The 23,437-nt window shown below is 58.3% G+C and overlaps 1 protein-coding gene across 1 annotated transcript; it reads right to left on the bottom strand.

Moving 5' to 3' along the window:
- Positions 1-3,224: 3,224 nt before the first annotated feature.
- PLXNA3 (plexin A3) lies at positions 3,225-17,853 on the bottom strand. Its single transcript, XM_012467046.2, has 33 exons — positions 17,825-17,853; positions 15,550-16,170; positions 14,791-15,330; positions 14,113-14,292; positions 13,040-13,168; positions 12,869-12,969; positions 12,486-12,609; positions 12,248-12,404; positions 12,060-12,159; positions 11,776-11,890; positions 11,456-11,656; positions 11,156-11,252; positions 10,825-11,015; positions 10,592-10,737; positions 10,402-10,522; positions 10,176-10,312; positions 9,896-10,066; positions 9,538-9,631; positions 9,217-9,456; positions 9,001-9,144; positions 8,685-8,919; positions 8,463-8,605; positions 8,126-8,382; positions 7,956-8,022; positions 7,717-7,863; positions 7,482-7,641; positions 7,206-7,309; positions 6,907-7,003; positions 6,459-6,649; positions 6,019-6,188; positions 5,409-5,621; positions 5,090-5,240; positions 3,225-4,266 (listed from the first exon to the last, which is right to left on the bottom strand). The coding sequence occupies exons 2-33, from the start codon at positions 16,141-16,143 to the stop codon at positions 4,171-4,173; spliced, it is 5,613 nt and encodes a 1,870-aa protein (XP_012322469.2). The 5' UTR covers positions 16,144-16,170; positions 17,825-17,853; the 3' UTR covers positions 3,225-4,170.
- Between the last annotated feature and the right edge of the window lie 5,584 nt (positions 17,854-23,437).

The raw sequence follows: 23,437 nt of genomic DNA, 5'->3' as shown, positions 1-23,437 counted from the left end.
GTTTAGCGTTAAATTTTTTTTCCTGAATTTTAAATCTAACATGAGCTTCTTTCCTCTAACAATCAGTGAAGAAAGTGCTTGGTCAATTGACTAGTGTTTGGGGGAAGGAGTTGGCTCCCTGTAAATACACTAAACTCAGTCTTAGGACTCTTTTGTAGATTCAATTGGATTTTCTGAGAGTGGAAAGAGGAACAACTGCTTGCATCCTCAGAAAACATGGCAATGGTTTGATCCTTTTTAGTCTTTCTCTGAAGATGTGCCGCATGGGACTGGAGCAGCTCGTAGTGCAGGCAACAAACACCATTCAGGGCGCCTGGTGGGTGGGGACAGCTGCTAGTCCCTGTCCTGCCTGCATACTGGAGTCACCTTTCATCCTCTCCTGCTGGGGTGATGTCCTTCCTTACATGCCTGTGCTCACTGGTGGTCTGCTGACACCAGAGGACCCTCTGTGGATATCCAGGGTTCTTTCCCTGTGCAGCTCTCTTCTCTCTAGCTCCCTGCCCTGCAAACTCCAGCTACTGGGATCATCTGATTCAGAGTTTCAACTCATAAAGTCCGGGTATCTGACTGGCTCCACCAGGAAACTCCACACAGGACACTGGGCCAGTCGCATGGCTTACCTAAATGGTTTCCCAGCTCCCACCCGTCACTGTCCCTCACTGCTCCACAGCCAGTTTATTCTGTGTTCCGTATGTTTGGTCTGATTTGGGGGTTCTTTCATGTGGCAGTACATATTCAGTCCCTATTACTCCATAAGGAGGAACAGTTTCCCTTTGCAGAATCTGGGGAGCTCTGCCAGTGGTGACAGTGGCACTGGTCTTGAGCTTATGAAGATGACACTTTGTCCTCTCCCTGTTTTACTCATTCCTTCCTCTTTTTCCTTTCTTAATATTTTTAAATGTTAATTATTGATGAACAGTTGGCAATTTAGATCTAATTTTACTTTTTAAAAATTCTTTTTTTGGACACAGGGTCTGGCTCTGTCACCTAGGCTGGCACAGTCATGGCTCACTGCAGCCTTGACCCTCCGGGCTCAAGCAATCCTCCCACCTGGATCTCCTGAGTAACTGGGACCACAGGCACATGCCACCACACCTGGCTAATTTTGTGTTTTTTTATAGAGAGGGGTCTCACTATGTTGCCGAGGCTGGTTCTGAACTGGGCTCAAGTGATCGTCCCACGTGGGCCTCCCAAAGTCCTGGGATGACAGGTGTGAGCCACCGCACCCAGCCCCATGTAACTCATACCTGGCCCCGGTTTCGCTCTGTCTCCCTTCCTCTTCCTCTCATGATGCTTCTGTTAGATTCCATTCATTGCTGAGGCATTTCCCCTAAGGTTAAAAGTTGCCTGTTTTCCCATGGCTTAGTTATCATTATCATACGACGGTAATATTGTAAAGCGTCTCCCTTGCCCTCTGTCCTCTGTCTGGCTGGCTCTGTCCGGGCTGACTGACTGCACAGCTGCCATCCCGCAACTTCTCTTTATCCTGGGTCAGAATCCAGTCCTGCCTTCCATGTCCTTCCTTCTCTTTACTGTTTTACTCCTTATTTGTGTAGTTGGTTGTTTTTTAACTCAGGCTTATTAAGGCCTCATTTACATACTGTGAACTTCCCCTCTGCTGCATGGACAGGTCTAAGAGTTTTGGTAAACACCAACAGTCCTGTAACCCCCACCACTGTCTGGCGCCATGGCCCCATAGCTGGACGACTGGAGCTGGCAGCTTTTAAACCCAAGTCAGATGGCCTCAGTTCTCTGCTCTAAGCCATCCAAGCCACCCTATTTAAAACTGCATCTCACTTGGCTGGGCACAGTGGCTCGCAACTGTAATCCCAGCATTTTGGGAGGCCAAGGCAGGAGGATCACTTGAGCCCAGTATTTCAAGACCAGCAAGACTCCATCTCTACTAAAGGAAGGAAAAAAAATAGCTGGGTATGGTGGCAAGTACTTGTGGTCCTAGCTACTCAGAAGGCTGAGGCAGCTGGATCACTTGAGCCCAGGAAATCAAGGCTGCAGTAAGTTGTGATATTGCCACTTTACTCCAGCATGAGCAATAGGGCAAGATCCTGTCTCAAAAAAAAAAAACACAAACCCATAAAAAGTAAAAAAATAGTAAGATTCGATCTCACCCGGCCAGGTGTAGCGGCTCATGCTGGTAATCCCAATACTTTGGGAGGCTGAGGGGTGAGGATCACTTGAGGCCAGGAATTCAAGACCAGCCTGAACAACATAGTGACACCCTATCTCTACAAAAACAAAACAAAACCAAACAAAACACGTGGTAGAGCACAGTGCACTTACTTACACACCCAGCTACTCAGGAGGCTGAGGTGGGAGGATCACTTGAGCCCAGCAGTTTGAGGCTTCACTGAGCTGAGATCATGCCACTGCATTCCAGCCTGGGCAACAGAGCTACACTGGCTCAAAAAAAAAAAAAAAATTGCATGTCACCTTCTCCCCACCTGCATTTTTTTTTTTTTTTGAGACAAGAGTCTCACTCTGTTGCTTAGGCTGGAATGTAGTGGCATGATCTCAGCTCACTGCAACCTCCACCTCTCGGGTTCAAGCAATCCTCCTGCCTCAGCCTCCTGAGTATCTGGGATTAAAGTCATGTGCCACCATGCCTAGTTAAGTTTTTTTGTATTTTTTAATAGAGATGGAGTTTCACCATGTTGGTCAGGCTGGTCTCGAACTCCTGATCTTGTGATCCACCCGCCTCAGCCTCCCAAAGTGCTGGGATTATAGGCGTGAGCCACCTCACCTGGCTCCACCTGCATTACTTAACAGGCCCGGGGGTAAGACTTTGGTAGGTGAACCATGATGGGTGCTACAACCTGGACAGTACGCAATGTCAGGTTTCGAAGGAGTTGGCCGCAGCTGAAACCACTGGAGGGTTCTAAGCTGTGAGGCAACAGGATCTCTCTGCCTCCCACGCTGAGAATAGGCTGATGAGAGCCAGGGCAGAAGCAGGGAGACTGGCATCTGGGCAGAGATGATGGCACGGGACAGCTGGGTGGGGGTGATGGAGGGGAGGAGAATCAATCTATCTTGCATCTGTCTTGAAGGTAGAGTCACTGGGGTTTGCTGATGGGTCAGGCATGGTCCTGGACCTCCCCAGATCCTCTGCGCCCCTGTAAGGAGTGGTCCTTTCTCCACAGGGGGCTCCAGCTCACACAGCATCCACAGGTCTACTGACCTGCCCCAAGGACAGAGCCCCACGTGGATGGCATTTTCCCAACATTTAATTAGGAAAAAACATTCCATGAACAAAGAAAAACTCATGCAACTAAAGAGGAGAGAATGGGAGGTCCAGGACCGTGAGACGGGGCCAGATTCCTCAGAGGCAGAAGACGCGGAGCAGTAAGGCACGGCCGCCTTGGCCCCTTGGGGCGGGCATGGGACGGAGCGGGCGCTGAGTGTGTGGCTGAGAAGGGAGTTGGGGCAGCCGCAGACAACACTGAGGGTGTTTGGCAGCAGGCCCAGGAGGAGCGTTCTGGGGCCTCCAGGCCCGTCAGGCCCTGACACAGGCCTGGGTCTAGCCCTCCAGGTGCTCAGAGAGAACAGGGCCTCAAGATGCTGAAGGGGGACCCTGTGGCCCAGCATGGCAAAGCCACAATTCTGAGGAAGCTTTGGAGGCCTCACCCCAAGTGCTGCTGGTACTGTGGCCCTGCCTCGGAGTGGGTGGGGTCAGCCATGGCAAGGGTGAGGTGCCAGGGCCGGACCGAGACTGATAATGCGTCACAAAGGAGCCAAAGACGAGTGGCCGGGCCCAGACAGCTCAAGGAGAGGCAGGTGAGTGAGGCTGGCAACATCCCGTGGGGGACACGTATTTACAGATGGAGATGGAGATGGAGTTTGAGTCAATAAATAGGCAGAGGGGTATAAATAGCAGGGAGGGTGGGGGCTGGCCCAACACCTGGGCACAGGCCAGGAGGGTGGGGGTATTGCTGCTGCTGGGTGGGGGCTCATCCTGTCACCCCTCCCCCTGCAGGGCCCAAAGCAAGGCACTAATGAAGGGGGCCTGGGTGTGCGGGGGGCATCCTGGCCAGGGTGACCTGCCCCACGATACCCAATTCAGGGCTCAGCCCAGGTGCCCAGGCTTGAGCCAGCCACTCCCCTGGACGGGAGGACAGCTCAGGACTGAGAAGCCCCCTCCTCACCGATTCCGCACCCTCAGCTGTCACTGGACACGAGGCTGATGATCTGTTCCAGGTTCTGCCGCAACTTATGCTTCCGACAAGATGCATCTCGGTCCAGAGCCGTGAGAATCTGGGGGAGAGGGGTCCCTTGGAGCTGGGCTCTTCCCTCCCACATGCCTCACCCCTCTATCCTCACCCGAAGCCCCCGTAGAAGCCCAGCAGCTTCTCAGCCCCCAGTGCCCCTCCAACGACAGCACTTTCTCCTCCTCTTCCTCTCCCTAGAGTGACCTGGACTCTGGACTAACCATGTGGGATTCCCCCTCCCCATTTCCTTCCATCCCAAGCCTCCCTTGCAAGGCCCCCATGACCCTCGCCAGACCCAGTGAGCGTTCTGTAGGTCAGCAGCCTTCACCAGCAGCACCGCTGGACACACACAGCCGGCCGCTGCCCCTCCCTGGCTCAGGCTGCAGGGCACCACCGGGCACTCTCAGGCCTCCCCCGTCGCCGCCGCGCCTCCCCTCCTTCTCTCTGTGTCCCAGGGCCAGGGACTCAGGGCTTGGGCCGATTCTCTCTCTACACCCACTTGTGGCTTCTCTGTGAGCTCATCCAGGCTCCGGGCTCTAAATGTGTATCCTCAGCCTAGGCTCCATCCTAAAAATCCACCTCTCTGTGTCCTCCTGCCTCCAGCAGCTCTCATCAGAAAGCCTGACCCATCCTTTCCAGCACTCAGGCCCCTGAACTTTTGCCCAATGGCCACTTTGTACCCAGCCAGTGGCTTATCTCCTGGGTCCCTCAAATTCCAGCATCTCCCTGTGATCCCTGAGAGTATCACCTGTGCCAGCCCCAAGGCTGGTCAGGGGAGGGACCATGAACAATTTAAGAGACAGACTCTGTGTCCGTTCTGTCCCCAACCCCCACCAACCCTCCTGCCTTTGACACTGGATGACACACACCTCCTGGCGGTACTTGGTGACATAGAAATAGAGCTCGCTGAGCGCACTCAGGACATTGAAGTCGCTGGCGTGGAGGCGGGACTGCTCCACCAGGTAGGCGTCCATGTCCTGGTCACTGATGGACGCCATCTTTGCAATGTCTCGATAATACCTGTTGGGACCCTGAGTCTGTCACTCAGGCAATGTCACAAAAGCTTGAACCCCTGCCCTCACTGCCCCGCCAGCGCTCCAGCTTTCTGCCTGTAGCTGGCCTTCCCTGGACAGACAGCCCAGGGAGGGGCAGGTCCTGTCCCCGCCCCCGCAGCAGCGAGGAGCGCACCTCTCCACCCAGCTCTTGTAGTTGGGGATGTCCTTGGCATAGAGCAATTTGTTGGAAGGCGAGTCCTTGCCCAGGCGGTGCTCGGACGTGGAGCAGGAGTCCATGAAGGTCTGGGCTACCACCGACAGGCAGGCATCCGTGATGCTGTTCTTGTGGATGTCGAAGACGAACTGTGGGTTCTTGATCACATTCACCCAGAAGCGCAGCGGCAGGCTGTGGGCGACAGAGGGACAACTAGGAAGCCCTGAGGGCCCCTCCTACGGCTGCTCTCCTTCCTGTCGGCTGGCTCACATCTTGGCCAGAGATGGTGAGCGGCCTTTCCTCTAAGTCTCTAATGCACAACTGTCCTCAGTCTCAAGCCCCTCTGCAGCTTCCGCCAGCATCTCTACCTGCCGCAAGGCCGCAGAGGGCAAAGGCCTCACCACCACCATCCCAACCACCCAGGCAGTCCAGCTCCAGAACCTGACTCAACGGGCCCCTTGACTTGACGTCACCATCAGTGTCCTCCTGCCTGGATGGCTACTCCGGGCCCTGGGTCTCAGCACAGCCACCAGCCTCGTCCGCCCACCCTCTCCAGGCAGGCTGGCAGCAGCCCAGCACCGGGCGGTACCAGTTGCTCTTCCAGGTGTGGCGCACGTCGGGATCACTGATCTGGCGCTGGTCTGCCTGCTCATCCAGGAAGTCGAACATGTACTTGATGGCCAGGGGCAGGGCCGAGCCCCGGTGGGCTGTGCTGAACACCGTCTCAAAGAGGTCATCCACGAACTTCTGCAGTGTGCCCTGTGTGTGGCAGACAGGTCACATGCTGTGAGGGAGCCGGGTGGGGATGTGCCCAGAGCAGGACAGATGGAGGCAGAAAGGCTCGGCAAAGAGCGGGCCTTCCCTATAGGGCCAGTGGCTTCTCAGATAGACTTGGCCTTGATCTAAGGCTGAGTTCCCCTAGCAAAGGCCCTAAGAAAGGCCTACAGGACCCAAATGATTCAGGGCCCCCTCCCGTGCAAGGCCAGGACAACCTCTGGGCTGAGGCCAAGGCAGAAGGCAGGACCACACCTTGGTGGCCAGCAGCCGCGTCAGGTAGATCTCCGAGACCATCTTGCTGCCACGGTCCCCCTCGCGATGGTCAGCATGATCGTGGTTTTTCACCAGGTGCCACAATTTGGTGCCCGTCTCCTGGTCGGGCGTGATCATGGGCGCCCGTGAGCGGAGGCTATCAGGGCTGCTGGCCGTGCGGAGCAAGCTCTCTGGAGCAGAGAATGCATGTGACCTCAGGCCACCACCTGGCCCCTGCCCCACTCGCTCCCAGGAGCCCAGCAGCCTGTGGGGACCCATCTGCCCTCGCTGACTGCCCCTCTGTGTACACTCCACAGAACTGCAGACCTCCCGACAGCACAGCCCAGGAAGGCCTCCAGAGCCAGAGCAGCTAGTTGGAAGTGGGGGTTCCCTGGGATGGCTTACCCAGCCTTGAAGGGCACACAGCCACCATGCCAAGAACACCTACCGTAGCGGCTGAGGGAGCGGGTGAAGGTAAAGGAGTTGGCCATGTTATAGGCAGACACTTGTTTGGGCACTAGTGCCACCAAGGAACCATCTGTCACCTGGAGGCCCCAGAGACAGAGGAGGGCACTGCAGGAAGCTGAGAAGCCAAGGAGCCCCCACCCACCCACACCCATGAGGGGAGCCCACAAATCCAGGGAGACGGGCTGGAGCCAGGGACACTGTTCTTGTGTCCTGCTGCCGCTCAAGGCAGGGTCCTGGCTCCCAGGTGGCCCTGGCGGGGAGTGGGCCCCAGCCCCTCACCTGGTAGTGGGCCAGTGAGTTGAGTCTCTTCCAGTCACACTCGATCTTGGTGGTGACATCCTCATCCTGGAGGACGACGCGAGTCATGCGGCCCTGGCGCCACTCTGTGGGCCACAGACAGCCCTTAAGATTATGCTGGCATCCCCTAAGTCCCTGGCACACTCCTCTTAGAGAACAGGGTTCAGGTAGGGAGCAGGAGAGCCTATGGAGTTCACATGCACAGGGGCTGCGAGCCCCCTCAGAGGGTGTGTGAGCCAGGAGAGGGCAGGGCCTCACCCAGGTCCATGTCCTCAGCTTTGGGGCGCTGAGAGTATGGAATCCCCTTGTACACGGTGTCCAGCAGTTTATCTTTGGCCTGGGTGATGCTGTCACAGTTGAGAACCTTCACTGGGACCTGGGCATTGCCCTCATTCTCCGGACACACACAGTGCAGGGTCTGAGGGGAAAGCAGACCCCAGGGTGAGGCCTCTCTCCCCACCCACACCTCTTGCCCACCTGGCCCTACGCTCACCAGCGTCTTATAGTCGATCTGCTGCCGGATGAGCTTGTCCTCACTCAGGGAGTATCGCGCCTCGCCCGTGATGGCATCGATGGGGCCCTTCTCCATCTGCTGCTTGATGGCACAGTAAAGCAGGAAGAGAGGCTCCCCAGCGCACTCCTGCAGCCGGGCAGAGGTGCATAGCTGGCTGCCTGCCTGATGCTGGCCAGTCCTCCGCCATCACCTCCCTGTAGCCCACCCACCCAGCGCACCTTCAGAAACTTGTGCAGCAGGAATGTGAACCAGTTGGTAAGCATCTTCTCAGCCACTGACTCTGTCCTAGGGCACAAGAGGGGCGCTCAGGCCTGGCAAGGGCGGGGCTTCGGCAGGGGGCAGGGCCAGGCAGGACAGGGGCGTGGCCTGGATGGAGCGACGCAGGCACCTGCGCAGCAGCAGCTTGGGGTGGTTCTTGCTCTCGAGATTTTTCTCGATGAGGTCAGCCAGCAGTTGCTTGAGCAGCCCTGTGGCATAGTCGAGCCGGCTCTGCAGGACCACCATGGTGAGCGAGGCCACGGTGCCGCGGTCGCGCATGGAGAAGCTGCTCTGGGCCTCCAGCGTGTGGATGAAGGTGAGCACGAAGGCACGGCTGTACAGCAGCTGCCCGAACAGGCGCAGGGCCTTCTCCACATTGGGCGGTGTCTGTGGGGAGCAGGGGTCTCAGAGGGTGGGGGTGGCCCTGAAGGGAATCGGGGAAGGGGGCAGGCCAGGCAGAGGCTCACGTCCAGCTCCTTGAGCACCGGGTGGGCCTCGATGCCCGGGAAGAGCACGCGCACAGCATAGGTCCGGTAGTCCAGGAAGGGGATCTGCACTTCGTCCATGTGGTTAGTCAGCTCGTTGATGTCTGTCTGCAGCTCTGCAAAAGCTGGGGCGTGGAGACAGTGAGTGAGTAGGCAGGAAGGAGGCCCCGGCTTCCGCGGCATGCCCCGCCCCACCTCAGGCACCTTCCTTGCACTCCAGGGCCACGCGGGACTCCAGGTTGTCCATCTGCAGCTGCAGGCGCTTGAGGGTACGGTCCGCGTCCTGAGTCTTGCGCTTGTAGGCCACCAGCACGGCCGTGATGGCCAGCAGCAGGAGCCCGCCCCCTGCTGCCAGCCCCACCATGGCCGGTAGGGTCAGTGCCCGCTCTGCTGAGATGTGCAGGGTGCCCAGCCAGAACTCCAAGCCACCCACCAGCACCTGTGGGGACAGGCTCGAGGTGAGCTGACCACCATGCCCACCCTGGACTGCGTGTGGGGGGGTCTCCCCCTCCATACCCACCATGACAGGCTGCCGGCCAGTCTGGCTGGGTAAGTCACACAGGAGCTGCGTGTCCGAAACTGTGAGTGCACATGGCTGGCCTCCGATCAGCACTGTGTAGTTGAGACGAGAGCTGCCAGCGGCTGCAGGAACCAGGTTCTTGCCCTGGGGGTGGAGGATAGAGTCAGTCCAGGACTCTTCACTTTCCTGCCCTCCCCACCCCCACCCCGCCCGCACCTTCAGCACCACATGGGAGCCCGGTTTGACGTCCAGCACACCAGAGGGCCCCAGCGGCTCAAAGCTGGGGTCGGGATAGTAGGTGAAGGAGGAGCGGTTGAGGGAGCGGGCCGTCTGCACGTGGTCCAGCAGGAAGCCAAACTCATCAGGGTGCTCGCCTTGCGCCCGAGGCTGAGGCCGCCCAAGAAAGATGCCAGGGGCCTTACACAGCATGGCAGTGTCGTTAATCACTTGGCATGTCTGTGGGGACAAAGGTGGACAGCCCGGCACATGAAGCCATGGGCTGCAGGGTCAGGGCAGGGCAAAGCAGCTGGTACTCACGTTGGTGGTCTCGATGCCGCGGTACTTGGCGCGGACCCGGGGCTCCTGGACCGTCAGCAGGTGGGTCCCGCTCACCGTGATGGCAGTGCTTCCACTAGGAACAGGGCAGGACCCTCAGGCTCCATCCTCCACTGCACCCACCCAGCCCTGGAGAGTGATTGAGGCTGCCGTGACAGCCTGGGACTTCCCTGACCCCGGATCACCCAGTGGGTGCCGGGTACTATGCAGCCAGGACAGCTCTACCCCCGCAACTAATGAGGGCCCAAGGCTCCAGGAGGGGCCCCACTAGAGCTCAGAGACCACCCAGTCCCTGAGCCCTCTGGACACTGCCGGGCGCCCCTCTCCCCCAGGGTCTTACTTGATGATGCTCCAGGTGGGCTCCAGGCGGGTGACAGTGGGGTCCTGAGTGTAGGTGTACATGACCCCAGGACTGGAGATGTTAGCCCGGTCAATGGCAAGTGTGATGGGGGCCTGGCTGGGGCCCAGGGTGGAGACAGGTGAGAGGCACACGATCGACTGGGCATCCCTCCTACATTGGCAAGCAGGGTGCTTGGAGCAGGTGGCCCAGGGCCCTCAGCCACGCATCCCCATGGCCCCCACACAATGCCCAGCCCAAAGTTGGCAGGGACCTGGCCCACCTCACAAACTGGCACTCGCCGTCCCTCACGGTCACTGTAACCCTGCTGCCAGCATCCAGAGAGCTGCCCGAGATGGTTAACCGTGTGCCCCCTGATGCCGGGCCGCGGCTGGGACTCACTCGGTCAAACGCTGGGGTCTGTGGAAGAAGCTGCCCTGAGGGGCTGCTCCACGTACCCCTTTGGGGAGGGAGAAGGGACAGGAAGGGGGAGGCCAGCAGCCACGCACCACAAAGCTGTAGAGCTGCTCAGACTGCGCACGGAAGTCAGCCGAACAGTCACCCACGCACAGCTCCACGGGCCCCGGCAGCGGGCTGGGCACCAGCGACTCCTCCATCTCACACACGATCCTAGGGCTCAGAGAGTGTCAGGGCCAGCCCGGCCACAAATGGCCCAGACGCCCACACGGCCGCACTCACCTCTCAGCACTGACGTACTCGGCCGGGATGGAGTTGCAACGCACGCCAGCCACCCGCAAGCCCACCTCTCGGGACAGGAGGCCCAGGTTCTCACCCACAATGGTGACCCAGGTGCCTCCCTCCTTGGGCCCCACAAGAGGATGGATCTGTGGAGCAGGATGGGCAGTGAGAGGGTCGGCCCAGGTTCCCGGGTGCCCGGCTGGCAGTGGGCAGGGGCGGTGAGGGAGGCTGACCTGCGTGATGCGGGGGTGGCTGCACCGGGCGCCCTTCTGGCTCGGGTGCATCCAGTTGGTCCTGGGGGCCGGGCAGTGGGTCCGCAGCTGGCACCTGTGCTGTGAGATGCACCAGCCACAGTTGAAGCGGGGATCAGCCTTGAGGCAGAGGCCACAGCTGGGTCGCTGTGCCCAGCACTTGTACAGGAGGGCTGTGGGAACAGAGGGCACTGCTGATGGAGGGGGTAGCAGCAGAAAAGTGGAAAGTAGGGAGCACCAGGGCCCCCAGACCTGACCCCAGTAGTGCCGACTGCCTCGGGAGGCAGGCTCCTTGGCCCATGCTGCCCTTCACCTCGGAAGCTGGGAGGCTTGTCTATGGGGAAGTGTCCATCCCAGACCACGGAGAAGTCCAGTTCGGCGTCACCATAGTCATCACCTTCATAGGAGTACTGGAGCAAAGGAACCCATGGGACCTCAGATACGATGTGCAGACCCCACCCCAAAATTTCTGCCAACTCCCCCCTCCTCCAGGCACAGGAAGCCCTAACGGGAGACTCAGAGAGTTCCCAGCCAGGAAGCTGGCCATAGAAAGGAACGATACCCACCATGCCACAGCCCAGACCCCAAAGGGAGGCAGCGGGTGGGACCTCACCGAGGCATTCTGGCACTGCACACTGCTGCTGTTGAAGCGCACGGCGGGCACCCGCTGCTGCCGCCCCTGCACCCACACCACACACTCATAGTTCTTCTGGCCTGACTGCGGCTGAGGCAGGTTCTTAGCCCGCAAGGTAAGAGGCTGCATGACCCCAACGGGGATCAGGAGGTCCCCGCTGGGCAGGATCTCAGGACAGCCCTGGGGGGAAAGCGCCTGTCAGGTGCACACAGGGCCACTCTTCTCCAAAGTAACCCAGAACACATAAAAGCCAGCCCGTGTCTCAAAACCCAGCCCCTTGCACGTGGTGCCCGCCTCACCTCAGGGCTGTGGACCCTGCCCTCCTGGAAGGAGCACTCATGGGGGCGGCTGGTACACACGTGGCGGTACTTACACCAGTGGCAGGGGTAAAGGCTGCCAACACAGGACATGCACCTGCAGAGGAAGTGGCTTCAGGAAGAACAGAGGCTGCACTGCCCCTCAGCGCTCCCCAGCAGGACATGCCGGGAGATGTGGGGAGGTCAGGGTGCCCTGCAGGTGTCGCCTGTCCCAGAGGTCCCCTCTATTCCCAGAGGTAGGGACAGGTGCTTGGCCAGGTACTCACGACTGGAGGACGGTGCAGTTGTAGAAGACGAAGTCCGCATCGGCAAACCTCACACCGGTCTCCTTCGAGAGAAGCTGCAGCCGCACGGTGCGCACGGCCCCTGCAGCAGTCCCGGGGTGGCTGTGAACTCTCTAAGGACAGGGAGCGGCCCCACCTTGCCCCGCCCTGGGCAGCCCCAGCCCACTGACCGTGCCCCCTGGTAAGAGCTCGGAGCTCCTGGAGGGAGGGTGAGGGGCAGCGCAGTTCACTGGAGGGCAGCAGGACCGCCTCGCTCTCCGCCGCCTCCTCGAAGGTGCAGCTCACACCCGCGCTGAGATCTGGCACGTTGTGCAGGGCAACAGTCAGCTGCGGGAGGCAGAGGGCTCAGGGCAGGGCGCGCTCCCAGCGACCATGTGCACGCCCAGCCCGGCACCCCAATTTGCTCACCGGCACCCCAGGCGACGTCACCGACACGTTGTTGGGCCGGACCCGCACCTGGACACACTTGCTCAGCTCCTCAGCAAAGCCGTGTGGGACAGAGGCGCCTGGACAGGCCCCTTCACGGCAGCACCTGCACGGGGTCGGGCCACAGCCAGTCCTGCCATTGCCCTGGGAGGGCCCAGGCCTGTCCAGCTCACAGTGCCAGGCAACAGCCAGCCTTGGCCTCGTCCCCTGGGGCCCAAGGGACGTCATTCGGGGTGGAAGTTCTGCTCATTCGCTGGAGAAAGTGGAGGAGGGTCGGGGGGAGGCCGCAAGGGCAGGGCTGGGTACGGTTGGCTCCCCCTGGCCAGCGGGGCCCTCCAATCCCCGAGCAGGGGCCCCGCCCTCACCTGTGCTGCAGCACACACCAACCACAGTGCGGGTCTCCGGAGCCCAGGCAGGCCACACAGCTCTGGTACTGCTCGCAGGTCTCCACTGGGAGCTGGCTCACCTGGGGACAGCCATGTCAGCACCCAGCTCACCCCTGCCCCACCCCCCACCACCACCCCCCACGGGCCCACCTGCTTCTCACTCAGGAGATAGATGTGCTGGTGGTCGGGGCTGAAGAGCAGGTCTCGGAGGATGGGGCTGCCATCCACCACGGGCACTGTCTCATACAGGTGGGCATCCTGGGAGCCATCGACCCGTACCTGAGCCACAAGACCAGCCTGATGCCACCACAGCCTCCTGCACCCAGGACATCGTCTTCTCCAGCCAGACTTTGGAGGTTGTGGCCAAGCTGAAGTCAGGGCCTGGTGGGGTTCAGCACTCGGCCGCCTGCCTGTGGCTCCCATGCCCACAGCCCAGAGGCCGAAAAAGGAGGGTGCAGAAGCCAGAAAGTGCCCCCAGGAGACGGAAGGACGGCACTGATTAGGGGAACGAGACCCCTGAAAGCCTCTGTGCACTTTAAATGGGCGAATTGGATGGCAGGTGTTCAACAAAGCCACTACAGAGGAAAAAAGTGTCCTGGGAACAGAGCAGGTGGGCCAGGAGCGCTCAGCATCCCTCTCCGCAAACCCTTCCCTTCGCCCCCAGACCAGCTCTTGCCCTCCCTGGGGACGGCACTCCATCTACGAGTCCCCCTGACTTCTGTGCCTTCAGAACTTACCGGAGTGCCCAGGAGTTTACCTCCCCCTTCATGCCAAGATACCCCCAGATCCTGAATGGAAGCACCCGCAGCCCCGGGGCCCACGGGGCTGGGGCATGGATCTGGAAAGCTCTCTCTAGGAAAGTGGGGAGGCTCGAGGGGCAGGGGACTCGTCCAGGCCACAGCACACATGGCAACATCTGTGTTTTCTCCCTTATTTATTCAGTGGAGGACCCAGCAATCACAGCTCGGCCCCAGCCCTGCTCACATGGCAGGGAGACCCCACAATAGGTCACTTCTCTGTCCCCAGAGCCACAGGAAGCTGGCAATTCAGTCCACAGTGGGAATTGGCAACAGTGAGGGTGCCAGGCTCCTGGGACCCAGCCAGGGAAACCCTCCCCGCACCAGCCGCGTCCTGTCTTGTCCCCTCCCGTTTGTGCCCAGCACCAGCCTTGTCCCATATCTGAGATGTCCCCACCCCCACATGCCCAAGATTCTGGGGGCCACCTTCTTCAGGCTGCCGCTGCGTGTGCCAATGAAGACCACAGAGTGCTGGCGGTAGGTGTAGGCAGCCACGCTGGCCATGCCATCGGTGTCGGCCACCAGGGGCAGCCCCTCGATCACATGCAGGCCGCCCAGAGGCTGGTTCAACACCAGCCCGCAGAAGTTGCCGTTGATCTGCATGGGCTGGTGAAACAGAGGAGGGACCCATGAGAGTGAGAGCTCCCAGGCTCAGGCACACAGCAGCTGGGTGCAGGCTGGCAGACCCTGCGTCCCGAAAGAGAGCGGGATCTACAACCCGGTCCCCTCCAGCTAGGCCCAACTGCTCGCCCTAGGGTGCTCCAGGAAATTGGCAGCTGCGGAGGGAGACAGAGGATGGACAGCAGGGAGGGAGGGGCAAAGCCTGGGTCCACAAGACTCTCGCTGGCTCAAGACAGCAGGCATTGAGGAGACGGAGCAAGGAAGAATGAGCTGGGAACAGGAGCAGGAGTGGGGCACTGGGCAGGCCAGAGAGAGGGAATGAGAGGGCAGGGACCCCTGGAAGGGAGAAACAGGTGGCAGGGCAAAGGTGCCACTCTCGAGGCCATGCAAAGCCTGGCACAGAAGGACTGGCCGTGAGCCCAGGCCGGGCACGGCAGACCTGGGGCAGGGCAGAGGACCAGTGTGGGGTGGCAAGGGGCTCACGGTGTTGATGCAGGGCAGCTCCTTGTTCAGCAGCCAGGGCAGGGCCAGCGTGCCCTCCCCACGATAGCAGGACTGGATGCGGCGCCGGATGTGAGCATTGATGTTGCTGAGGGTGAACAGGCAGAGGATGGTCTGCCGGGGTGGGCTGGCTCGGTTCTTCTGGCCCTGAGAGAAGATGGTGAAGAGGACGTCCTCATCAGCCGGCACGCCCAGGGCCTGGGCCAGCAACAGGCCAGGCTTGGCCAGGTGGGCGCTCTGCACCAAGCGGTACTCCACACCGCGCCAGGAGCAGCCGATGGGGAACTCCACGTATGAGTAGAACTCTGAGTCCCCCGCACACATGCGCACGATCTTGGATGTGAAGAATTTCTCGCCCGCTGTGTCCAGCAGCGTCTGCTGGGTATCCAGCTGCAGCGTCAGGAAGTACACGAAGGACGCGCTGACGAAGCCATAAATGTAGTAGATGTCAAAGGCGGGGTACAAGGACAGCGTATCTGAGGGGATCTTGATCTGGGAAGAGACAAACTCATCCTGATACACCTGGGGAACAAGGGGAGGACAGAGCATCAGGTGACACCCTGCGCCAACATCGCGGACGTCACCAGTTTCCCTCTGCATCCCCCTCCTGCCTGGACAATCACAGGAGCCCCACCCTCCACAACCTGTCTGCATGTCAAAAAGTCCCCTCTTAGAACAGGGCTCTTCCAGGAGGCAGAGCCAGGACTGGGTGGAGGAAGGAGGAAAGGAAGGCTCACGCACGAGACTGAACATGTCTGCGCTGTCTTCATCGCTGATGAGCTTGCGGGAGCTCAAAGTGGGGAAGTACTCTGACTTGCCGTCGACAGCGGTGCCCACGAAGAGCTTGCTGGGCCCCTGACCCTGCTCCACGATGACGCCAGCCATGGAGTCGGGCTCCTGGGCCCCTGACAGGTAGTGCTCCTTGCGGTGGTGTGGCTCACCCAGCTTGAAGAGGTCGTCCAGGCGCAGGAACTGGCAGATGCCCTGCCAGATGCTGCCGCAGGCTACCAGGCGGCGGGCCGCATAGTCTATGAGCAGCAGCTTGTTGACGTTGTTCACGGGGGCCAGGCGGTGGGCACACACGCGCATGCTGGGGGGTGGGTAGCAGCGAGCGTTGTCTTCGACGGGCCCCGTGACGTGGGCCCGCAGCTCAGTCAAGTTGGGGGCCAGCTTAAAGACTCGGTTCACTGCACCCACAAACACCTCTCCAGTCACCCGGTGCACAGCCAGGTGGGTAAGCGTGGTGTCCGTCACCACGAAGGCACGGAAGGGCCTGTTGCCCAGGACACCCCCCACAGCAAGGAAGAGCAGCAGGAGGAGGCAGACAGAGGGCATGGCCAGCAGCCGCGCCTGGGGACGGACCTGGAGAGAGACGGTGCATGGGAGTCAGAGGCCACCGACTCAGCTAACAGAGCCCCAGATGGCCACCCTGACTGGGAAAGAGGAGGGGCCTTCGCCAGGGCGCATGAGTGAGCAGCCAGCGCGGGCAGGCTTGGGGGCCATCAATCGTCCCTCAGCCCCCATGCTGGAAAGGAGCCAGGAGGCCTTGCCTCAGCTGGGCCACACCCAAGGGGGCAGCAGAGCAGATGCTGGGAAAGGCCAGGCAGGAGGCCCTCCAGAACCTGAGACCCTGGACAGCACATCCCAGAGCCCAGGGTGACCAACAGCAAGCCCCAGGCTGCCAGGCTGCCCCTCCACGCCTGAGCTGAGGGGAGAAGGAGGCAGGGACAGAACGATGGGGGAGAGGTACATGGCACTGGGAACCCTGAGACAGAGGGCGTGATGCAGGACCCAGCACCACCATGTCCCCTGCAGGGGCCCAAGCTGCCTCCCCGACAAGGGCCTCAGCTGGCTGTCCAGGAGCCTGCTGTTCGGCCTCCCCGATGCAACACAAAGCCGCGTTGCACCTGTCTCCCCTTAGCCACGCGCCCAGACACACAGAAGTCAGAGAGCTCCGGCACAGCCTGCGCGGCTCCCCCTCCAGACCCAGAGGTTCACTGTGGAAGGGAATGTGCAGAGGGCCCTACCTGCCCTTCAGAGTCCCAGGAGCCTTAAAAAGGAGGACCAATGTCCTCAAATGCAGTCAAGGCCTTGGGTAGACAGGGCAGGAGACATAGGGACAGTGCTGGGACTGGCACTTAGCCCCCAGACCACACCCAGCCAGCCCCAGACTACTAAGACAGCAGGGCAGTGTCGTGGCAGCCAACAGGGCAGGGCTCAGAGCCACCCTCTCAGTTCCAGAGCCCCCTGGGGAGATAGGAGGTGCCCAGCTTGGGGGAGGGGGGCCGATGCAGAGAGCAAACCAAGGAGGCACAGTAGAGAGAAAGGGAACAAAATGCGTTTGCCCGAACAAGGGGCAGGCCCAGCCTGAAACCGCGAAGTTTTAGTTCGGATTGATCATGTCTCCAGGGTTCTTTTGTCAGCTGGACCCCTCATACAACAGCGAAGAAGAAAGGAAGGCCACATCCTGTCCTCACCTCCTCTACACACCGGGAACACAAGCCTAGGGACAGGCTGGGGACAGGTCGGTAGGGAGACCTGGGAAGCAGAATTTCAGGCCCAGCCCCCACCTGTAAGTGGCACCCTCGGGCATCACAGGTACACTCGGCACTTTGCCACGGCAGGGCCAGCAGAGAGCCTGAGGACCGGGGCAGCCCCACGCAGAGAGGCGGGTCCAGCGGCCGCGCCTCCACAACCCCCACCGTGCCGCTGGTCCAGTTAGCCCGGGCCCCACCAGCGCACCCCTCACGGACTCTCGGAGCCCTTAGCGGGGGGAAGTACAGCGGCGATCCTCCAAGAGGCTGCTCCCCTGCGACAAAGGGTCCTCTTTGGGTAGGGGGCTGGTCTTGGGTTGGAGTCCCCACCACGCGGCGCACGAGTGGCCAGGCAGGCCAGCGCCACGGGCAAGCGTAGGGCCTGACCCCCTCAGGCCGAGCCAGACCCCCGGGCTGCCTGAGCCCCGGGCCCCGCCAAGGCGGCTGACCCCACATGGACGGCAAAGATTACGGCTACCTACCTGTCCCTCCGCTGGCTCCGGGTGGCCGCCCTCTGGCCACGTGTACGCGCTCCCGAGCCCCACCGCGGCACCGCTCGCGTACACCCACTGCCTCACCCCGCGCCCCGCGTACAGCGCGCGCAGCCGCTGCCGCCGCCCACACACTGGGCCGGCCTGGGGGCCGCCGGAGCCTTTTAAACCCGGACCGTACCACCGCGCGGGGCGGGGGCGCGCGGGGACGCCCGGCCGGGGAGCCGCAGCGGCAGGGGGCGCGGGCGGGGTCGCTGCTTCCCGCGGCCACGGACCTCGCGCGCAGCTCCGACCTCCGCGACCTGCAGGGGGACCCGCCTGGCCAGCCGGACCCCTTCGTTCGATGGCCGCGTCCGCGGCGCGCGCCTCCCCGGCGCCCCGACTCCCCGCCCGCCGCCTCGGGCGACCCTGGAACCCGCGCGCGCCCGCGCCACACCCCCTCGGGCCTGGGGTGCGCGCCCGCCCCGCCCCACCTTGGCGCTCGGGGACGAGCCCTGGGTCACCTGCCGCCGGGGGGCCGCCTTGCTGGTCCCGGCTTCTCAGGTGCACCCCCGCCGAGGACTCGCGCTCCCACCTCAGGTCACGCCCCTGACGGTCCCTAACCTGGAGGGCCTGCAGCGACAGCCGTCCCAACCAGCCCCTTCCCCGGCGACCCTGAACCGGGGGTTTTCTCTTCCTTCCCTTGCTTTCTTTTTCCTTGTTTTGTTTTATTTTGTTTTGTTTTGACACAGAGTCTCGCTCTGTCACCCGAGCTGGAGTGCAATGGTGAGATCATAGCTCACTGCAGCCTCGACTGCCCCAGGCTCAAACGATCCTTCCGCCTCAGCCTCCCAAAGTGCTGGAACTACAGGTGTGAACCACCGCACCCCGCTAAGGTTTTCCTTTTCATTTCCCTGATGACTGATGATGTTCAGCATCTTTTTCATGTGCCTGTTGGCCTTTTGTATATCATCTCTGAAGAAATGTCTATTCAAGTCTTTTGCCCATTTTTATTAAATATATATATGTGTGTGTGTGTCTGTATATATATATATATTTTAAACCCCAAATTGAGGTCTCACTGTATCACCCAGGCTGCAGTGTAGTGGCATGATCACAACTCACTGCAGCCTCGACTTCCAGGGCTCAAGGGATCCTCCTGCCTCAGCCTCCCAGGTAGCTGGGACCGCAGGCAAGTGTGGCTAACTTCTCATATTTTTGTAGAGAGAAACGGACTTGCTACATTGCTCAGGCTGGTCTTGAACTACTGGGCTCAAGCAATCCTCCTGATCAGCCTTCCAAAGTACTGGGATTATATGTTGGGCACGGTGGCTCACACCTGTCATCCCAGCATTTTGGGAGGCCGAAGTGGGCAGATCACCTGAAGTCAGCAGTTCAAGACCAGCCTGGCCAACATGGTGAAACCCCATCTCTACAAAAAATACAAACATTAGCTGGGCATGGTGGCGGGCGCCTGTAATCTCAGCTACTCAGGAGGGTGAGGCAGGAGAATCTCTTGAACCTGGGAGGGTGAGGTCGCAGTGAGCCAAGATCGCACCATTGCCCTCCAGCCTGTGAGGTAGAGCAAGACTCTATCTTAAAAAAAAATTTTTAAAAAAGCCGGGCGCGGTGGCTCACGCCTGTAATCCCAGCACTTTGGGAGGCCGAGACGGGCGGATCACAAGGTCAATAGATCGAGACCATCCTGGCCAACATGGTGAAACCCCGTCTCTACTAAAAAATACAAAAATTAGCCAGGGGTGGTGGCGCGCGCCTGTAGTCCTAGCTACTCGGGAGGCTGAGGCAGGAGAATTGCTTGAACCTGGGAGGCGGAGGTTGCAGTGAGCCGAGATTGCGCCACTGCACTCCAGCCTGGCGCCTGGTGACAGAGCAAGACTCTGTCTCAAAAAATAATAATAATAATAAAAGACTGAGATTATAGGCATAAGCCGCTGCACCCAGCCCTGAACTGATTTTAAGTAAAAGAGATCACCCTCAATAATGTGGGTGGGTCTCATCCATTTAGTTGGATGGCTTTCAGAGCAAAACCTGAGGTTTCCTGGGTAAGAAGTGGAAATTCTGCCTCAAGACTACGTGACACAGGCTAGGCGCGGTGGCTCCTGCCTGTAATCCCAGCACTTTGGGAGGCCAAGGCGGGTGGACCAACTGAGGTCAAGACTTCGAGACCAGCCTGGCCAACATGGGGAAACCCTGTCTGTACTGAAAATACAAAAATTACATACAAAAGCTGGGCACGGTGGCGGGCACCTGTAACCCCAGTTACTCAGGAGGCTGAGACAAGAATCGCTTGAACCTGGGAGGCAGAAGTTGCAGTGAGCCGAGATCATGCCATTGCACCCTGCTTGGGCAACAAGAGTGAGACTCCGTCTAAGAAAAAAAAAGACTGTAACACAGAAATTCTCCCTGAGTTTCCAGCCTGCCAGCTTGTCCCTACAAATTTCACACCAACTTGTCAGCCCCGACAACTGCGTAAACCAAATCCTTAAAATAAACTGTGTGTGTCTGTGTGTGTGTGTCCTGTTGATTCTGTTTCTCGGGAGAACTATGACTAATACAGATGTCTTTCCAATTTAGGTCTTCTTTAACGTCTTTCAATGATGTTTTATAGTTTTCGGTGTACAAATCTTACACTTCTTTTTAAAACTGTATTAGTATTTTATTCGTTTTTGACACTGTTATAAATAGAATTGTTTTCTTAGTTTCATTTTGGATTGTGTATAGAAATACAATTGATGGGCCAGGCGCGGTGGCTCATGCCTGTCATCCCAGCACTTTGGGAGGCCGAGGCAGGGGGATCACAAGGTCAGGAGATCGAGACCATCCTGGTCAACATAGTGAAACCCCGTCTCTACTAACAATACAAAACAATTAGCTGGGTGTGGTGGTGCACGCCTGTAGTCCCAGCTACTGGGGAGGCTGAGGCAGGAGAATTGCTTGAACCCAGGAGGCAGAGGTTGCAGTGAGCCGACATTGCACCATTGCACTCCAGCCTGGGCGACAGTGCAAGACTCCATTTCAAAAAAAAAAATTAGCCAGGCGTGGTGGCGGGCGCCTGTAATCTCAGTTACTCGGGAGGCTGAGAGGGGACAGTCACTTGAACCCGGAGGCAGAGGTTGCAGTGAGCCGAGGTCATGCCATTGTACTCCAGCCTGGGCGATAGAGAGCAAGACTCTGTCTCAAATAAAATAAATAAGATTGATTTTTGTATAATGATCTTTTTTGGAGACAATGTCTCACTTTGTCACCCAGGCTGGAGTGCAGTGACATCAACACTGCTCACTGCAGCCTCGCCTTCCCAGGCTCGAGCAATCTTGCCACCTCAGCCTCTCACGTAGCTAGGACTGTAGGTGCATGCCAACATGCCAGGCAAGATTTTGTATTTTTTGTAAAGATGGGGTTTCATTGCCCAGGCTGGTTTCCACCTCTTTGGCTCAACGGATCTGCCCACCGCAGCCTCCCAAGTACCTGGGACTACAGGCATGTGCCACCATGCCTGGATAATTTTTGTATTTTCTATACACACAGAGTCTCACTATGTTGTCCAGACTGCTCTCGAACTCCTGGGCTCAAACAATCCACCTGCCTAGGCCTCCCAAAGTGCTGGGATTACAGGCGTGAGCCACCATGCCTGGCCTCAGTCCCATCTTTGTCATCTCATCCATTGGCTTGACCGGACGCGTAGGTGTTACGCTTTTATTCCCTTGGTGATCTCCTCTCTAGTTCCAGATCATCAATCATGTCTGTCTTGACAGCTCTGCAATTTCTCACTCCATCCTCCCAAGCTCTCCTGTGAACTCCAGGCGCCAGGCTCGAAGATCCAGATCTCTGCTTGGATCTAATAGGCATCTCGACATACCATTTCCACAAGCAAACCCTCCATTGTTCACCTTAGACTTGCTTCTCTCCGTGTGCCTCGCATCTCAGTAAAGGCTATTCCTCTTGATCAGGCCAAAGTCTTGGAGTTCTTGACTCCTCTCTTTCTCTCAAATACCACGTCCTATTTGTCAGCAAATCTTGTTGGCTCTCCCCACAAAATCTATCCGGAAGCTGACCTTCTGTCCCCACCCTGGTCCAAGCCACCAGCCTCTCATCAGGATGGCTGTGGTGGCCTCCTCGCTGGCCTCCCACGCTTGCCCTCCTCCAGTCCCTTTGCCACACTACTACGAGAATGACTGGAAAACTTAACTCAAGATTATGTCTTGCTCCTGGGAAACTCCTGCAATCACTTCCTTTATAACACTGACTTCCAGAAAACCTTCTAACTATGACCTAAAACCCAGAAGGCATAGAAGACTGAAGAGTCCAACTAGCTAAAAATAAACTTTTCACGCCCCAAAACAGCATAAAATCAATGAAAAACTAGGAAAGGATTTGCACTATATAACACAAAGGGCTAGTCTCCCTCATATATGGAAGTTACCCAGAATTCTATATTTTATTTATTTATTTATTTATTTATTTGAGACAGAGTCTCACTCTGTCGCCCAGACTAGACTGCAGCGGCACGATCTCTGCTCACTGCAACCTCCGCCTCCTGGGTTCAAGCGATTCTCTTCCCTCAGCCTCCCGAGTAGCTGGAATTACAGGCACCCACCACCATGTCCAGCTAATTTTTGTATTTTCACTAGAGACGGGGTTTCTCCATGTTGTCTAGGCTGGTCTCAAAGTTTTTTTTTTTTAAATTATTATTATTTTTTTAAATAATAGACACGGGGTTTCACCATGTTGGCCAGGCTGGTCTTGAACTCCTGACCTCAGGTGATCCACCCGCCTCAGCCTCCCAAAGTGCTGGGATTACAGGCGTGAGCCACCGTGCCCGGCTGTTCTCAAATTCTTGACCTCAGGTGATCTGCCCACCTCAGCCTCCCAAAGTGCTGAGATTACAGGCATGAGTCACTGCACCCAACTGAATTCTAGATAAAAAAGACCAGCAAGAGGCCAAGGCAGGAGGATCGCTTGAGGCCAAGATTTCAAGACCAGCCTGGGCAACATAGTGAGATCCTGTCACTAGTTTAAAAAAAAAACAAAAAAAAACAAGAAGACCAACCATACAATTAATAGACAGTTGTTTGCAGGAGAAAAAATGCACATCGTTTTTAAACATGTGAAAAGAGAAATACAAATTCAAAACCACACTGTGGAAACAGCTGAAATGCTCATCAGTGGCCGGATGGGTAGACAAGCTGTGGTGTGTGCAGACGACGGAACCTCAAAGCATGATGCTAAGAAAAGCAAGCCAGACACAAAAGGCCATGCATTGCACGATTCCATTTATGTGCAGTTTCCAGAACAGTCCAGTTCATTGACACAGTAGATTAGCAGCTGCCAGGGCCTGGGGAGTAGAGGAATGGGTCTCCTTTTGGGGGTGAAAGTGTTCCAGTAGAAAGGCAATGGTCACACCACAACATGAATGTACCAAATGCCACCAAATTGTACATTTTAAAATGCTTAATGGCTACTTGTCTGTCATGTGAATTTTTCCTCAGTTGAAAAAATTAAAAACACAAAGAAAAAACAAAACCCCATGCTGAGAAACCATGTCTCCATCTCAGCTTGGCATGTGTCCCGCAGTGGCGAGTGAGGGCATCACGTGGACGAGGCCGT

The sequence above is a fragment of the Aotus nancymaae genome, unplaced genomic scaffold (assembly GCF_030222135.1).
Source record: "Aotus nancymaae isolate 86718 unplaced genomic scaffold, 86718_ANA_hifiasm-v0.15.2.pri h1tg000138l, whole genome shotgun sequence".
NCBI lineage: Eukaryota > Metazoa > Chordata > Mammalia > Primates > Aotidae > Aotus > Aotus nancymaae.
The sequence above is the reverse complement of the archived record's forward strand: the minus strand, read 5'-3'. Positions and strand labels throughout refer to the sequence as shown.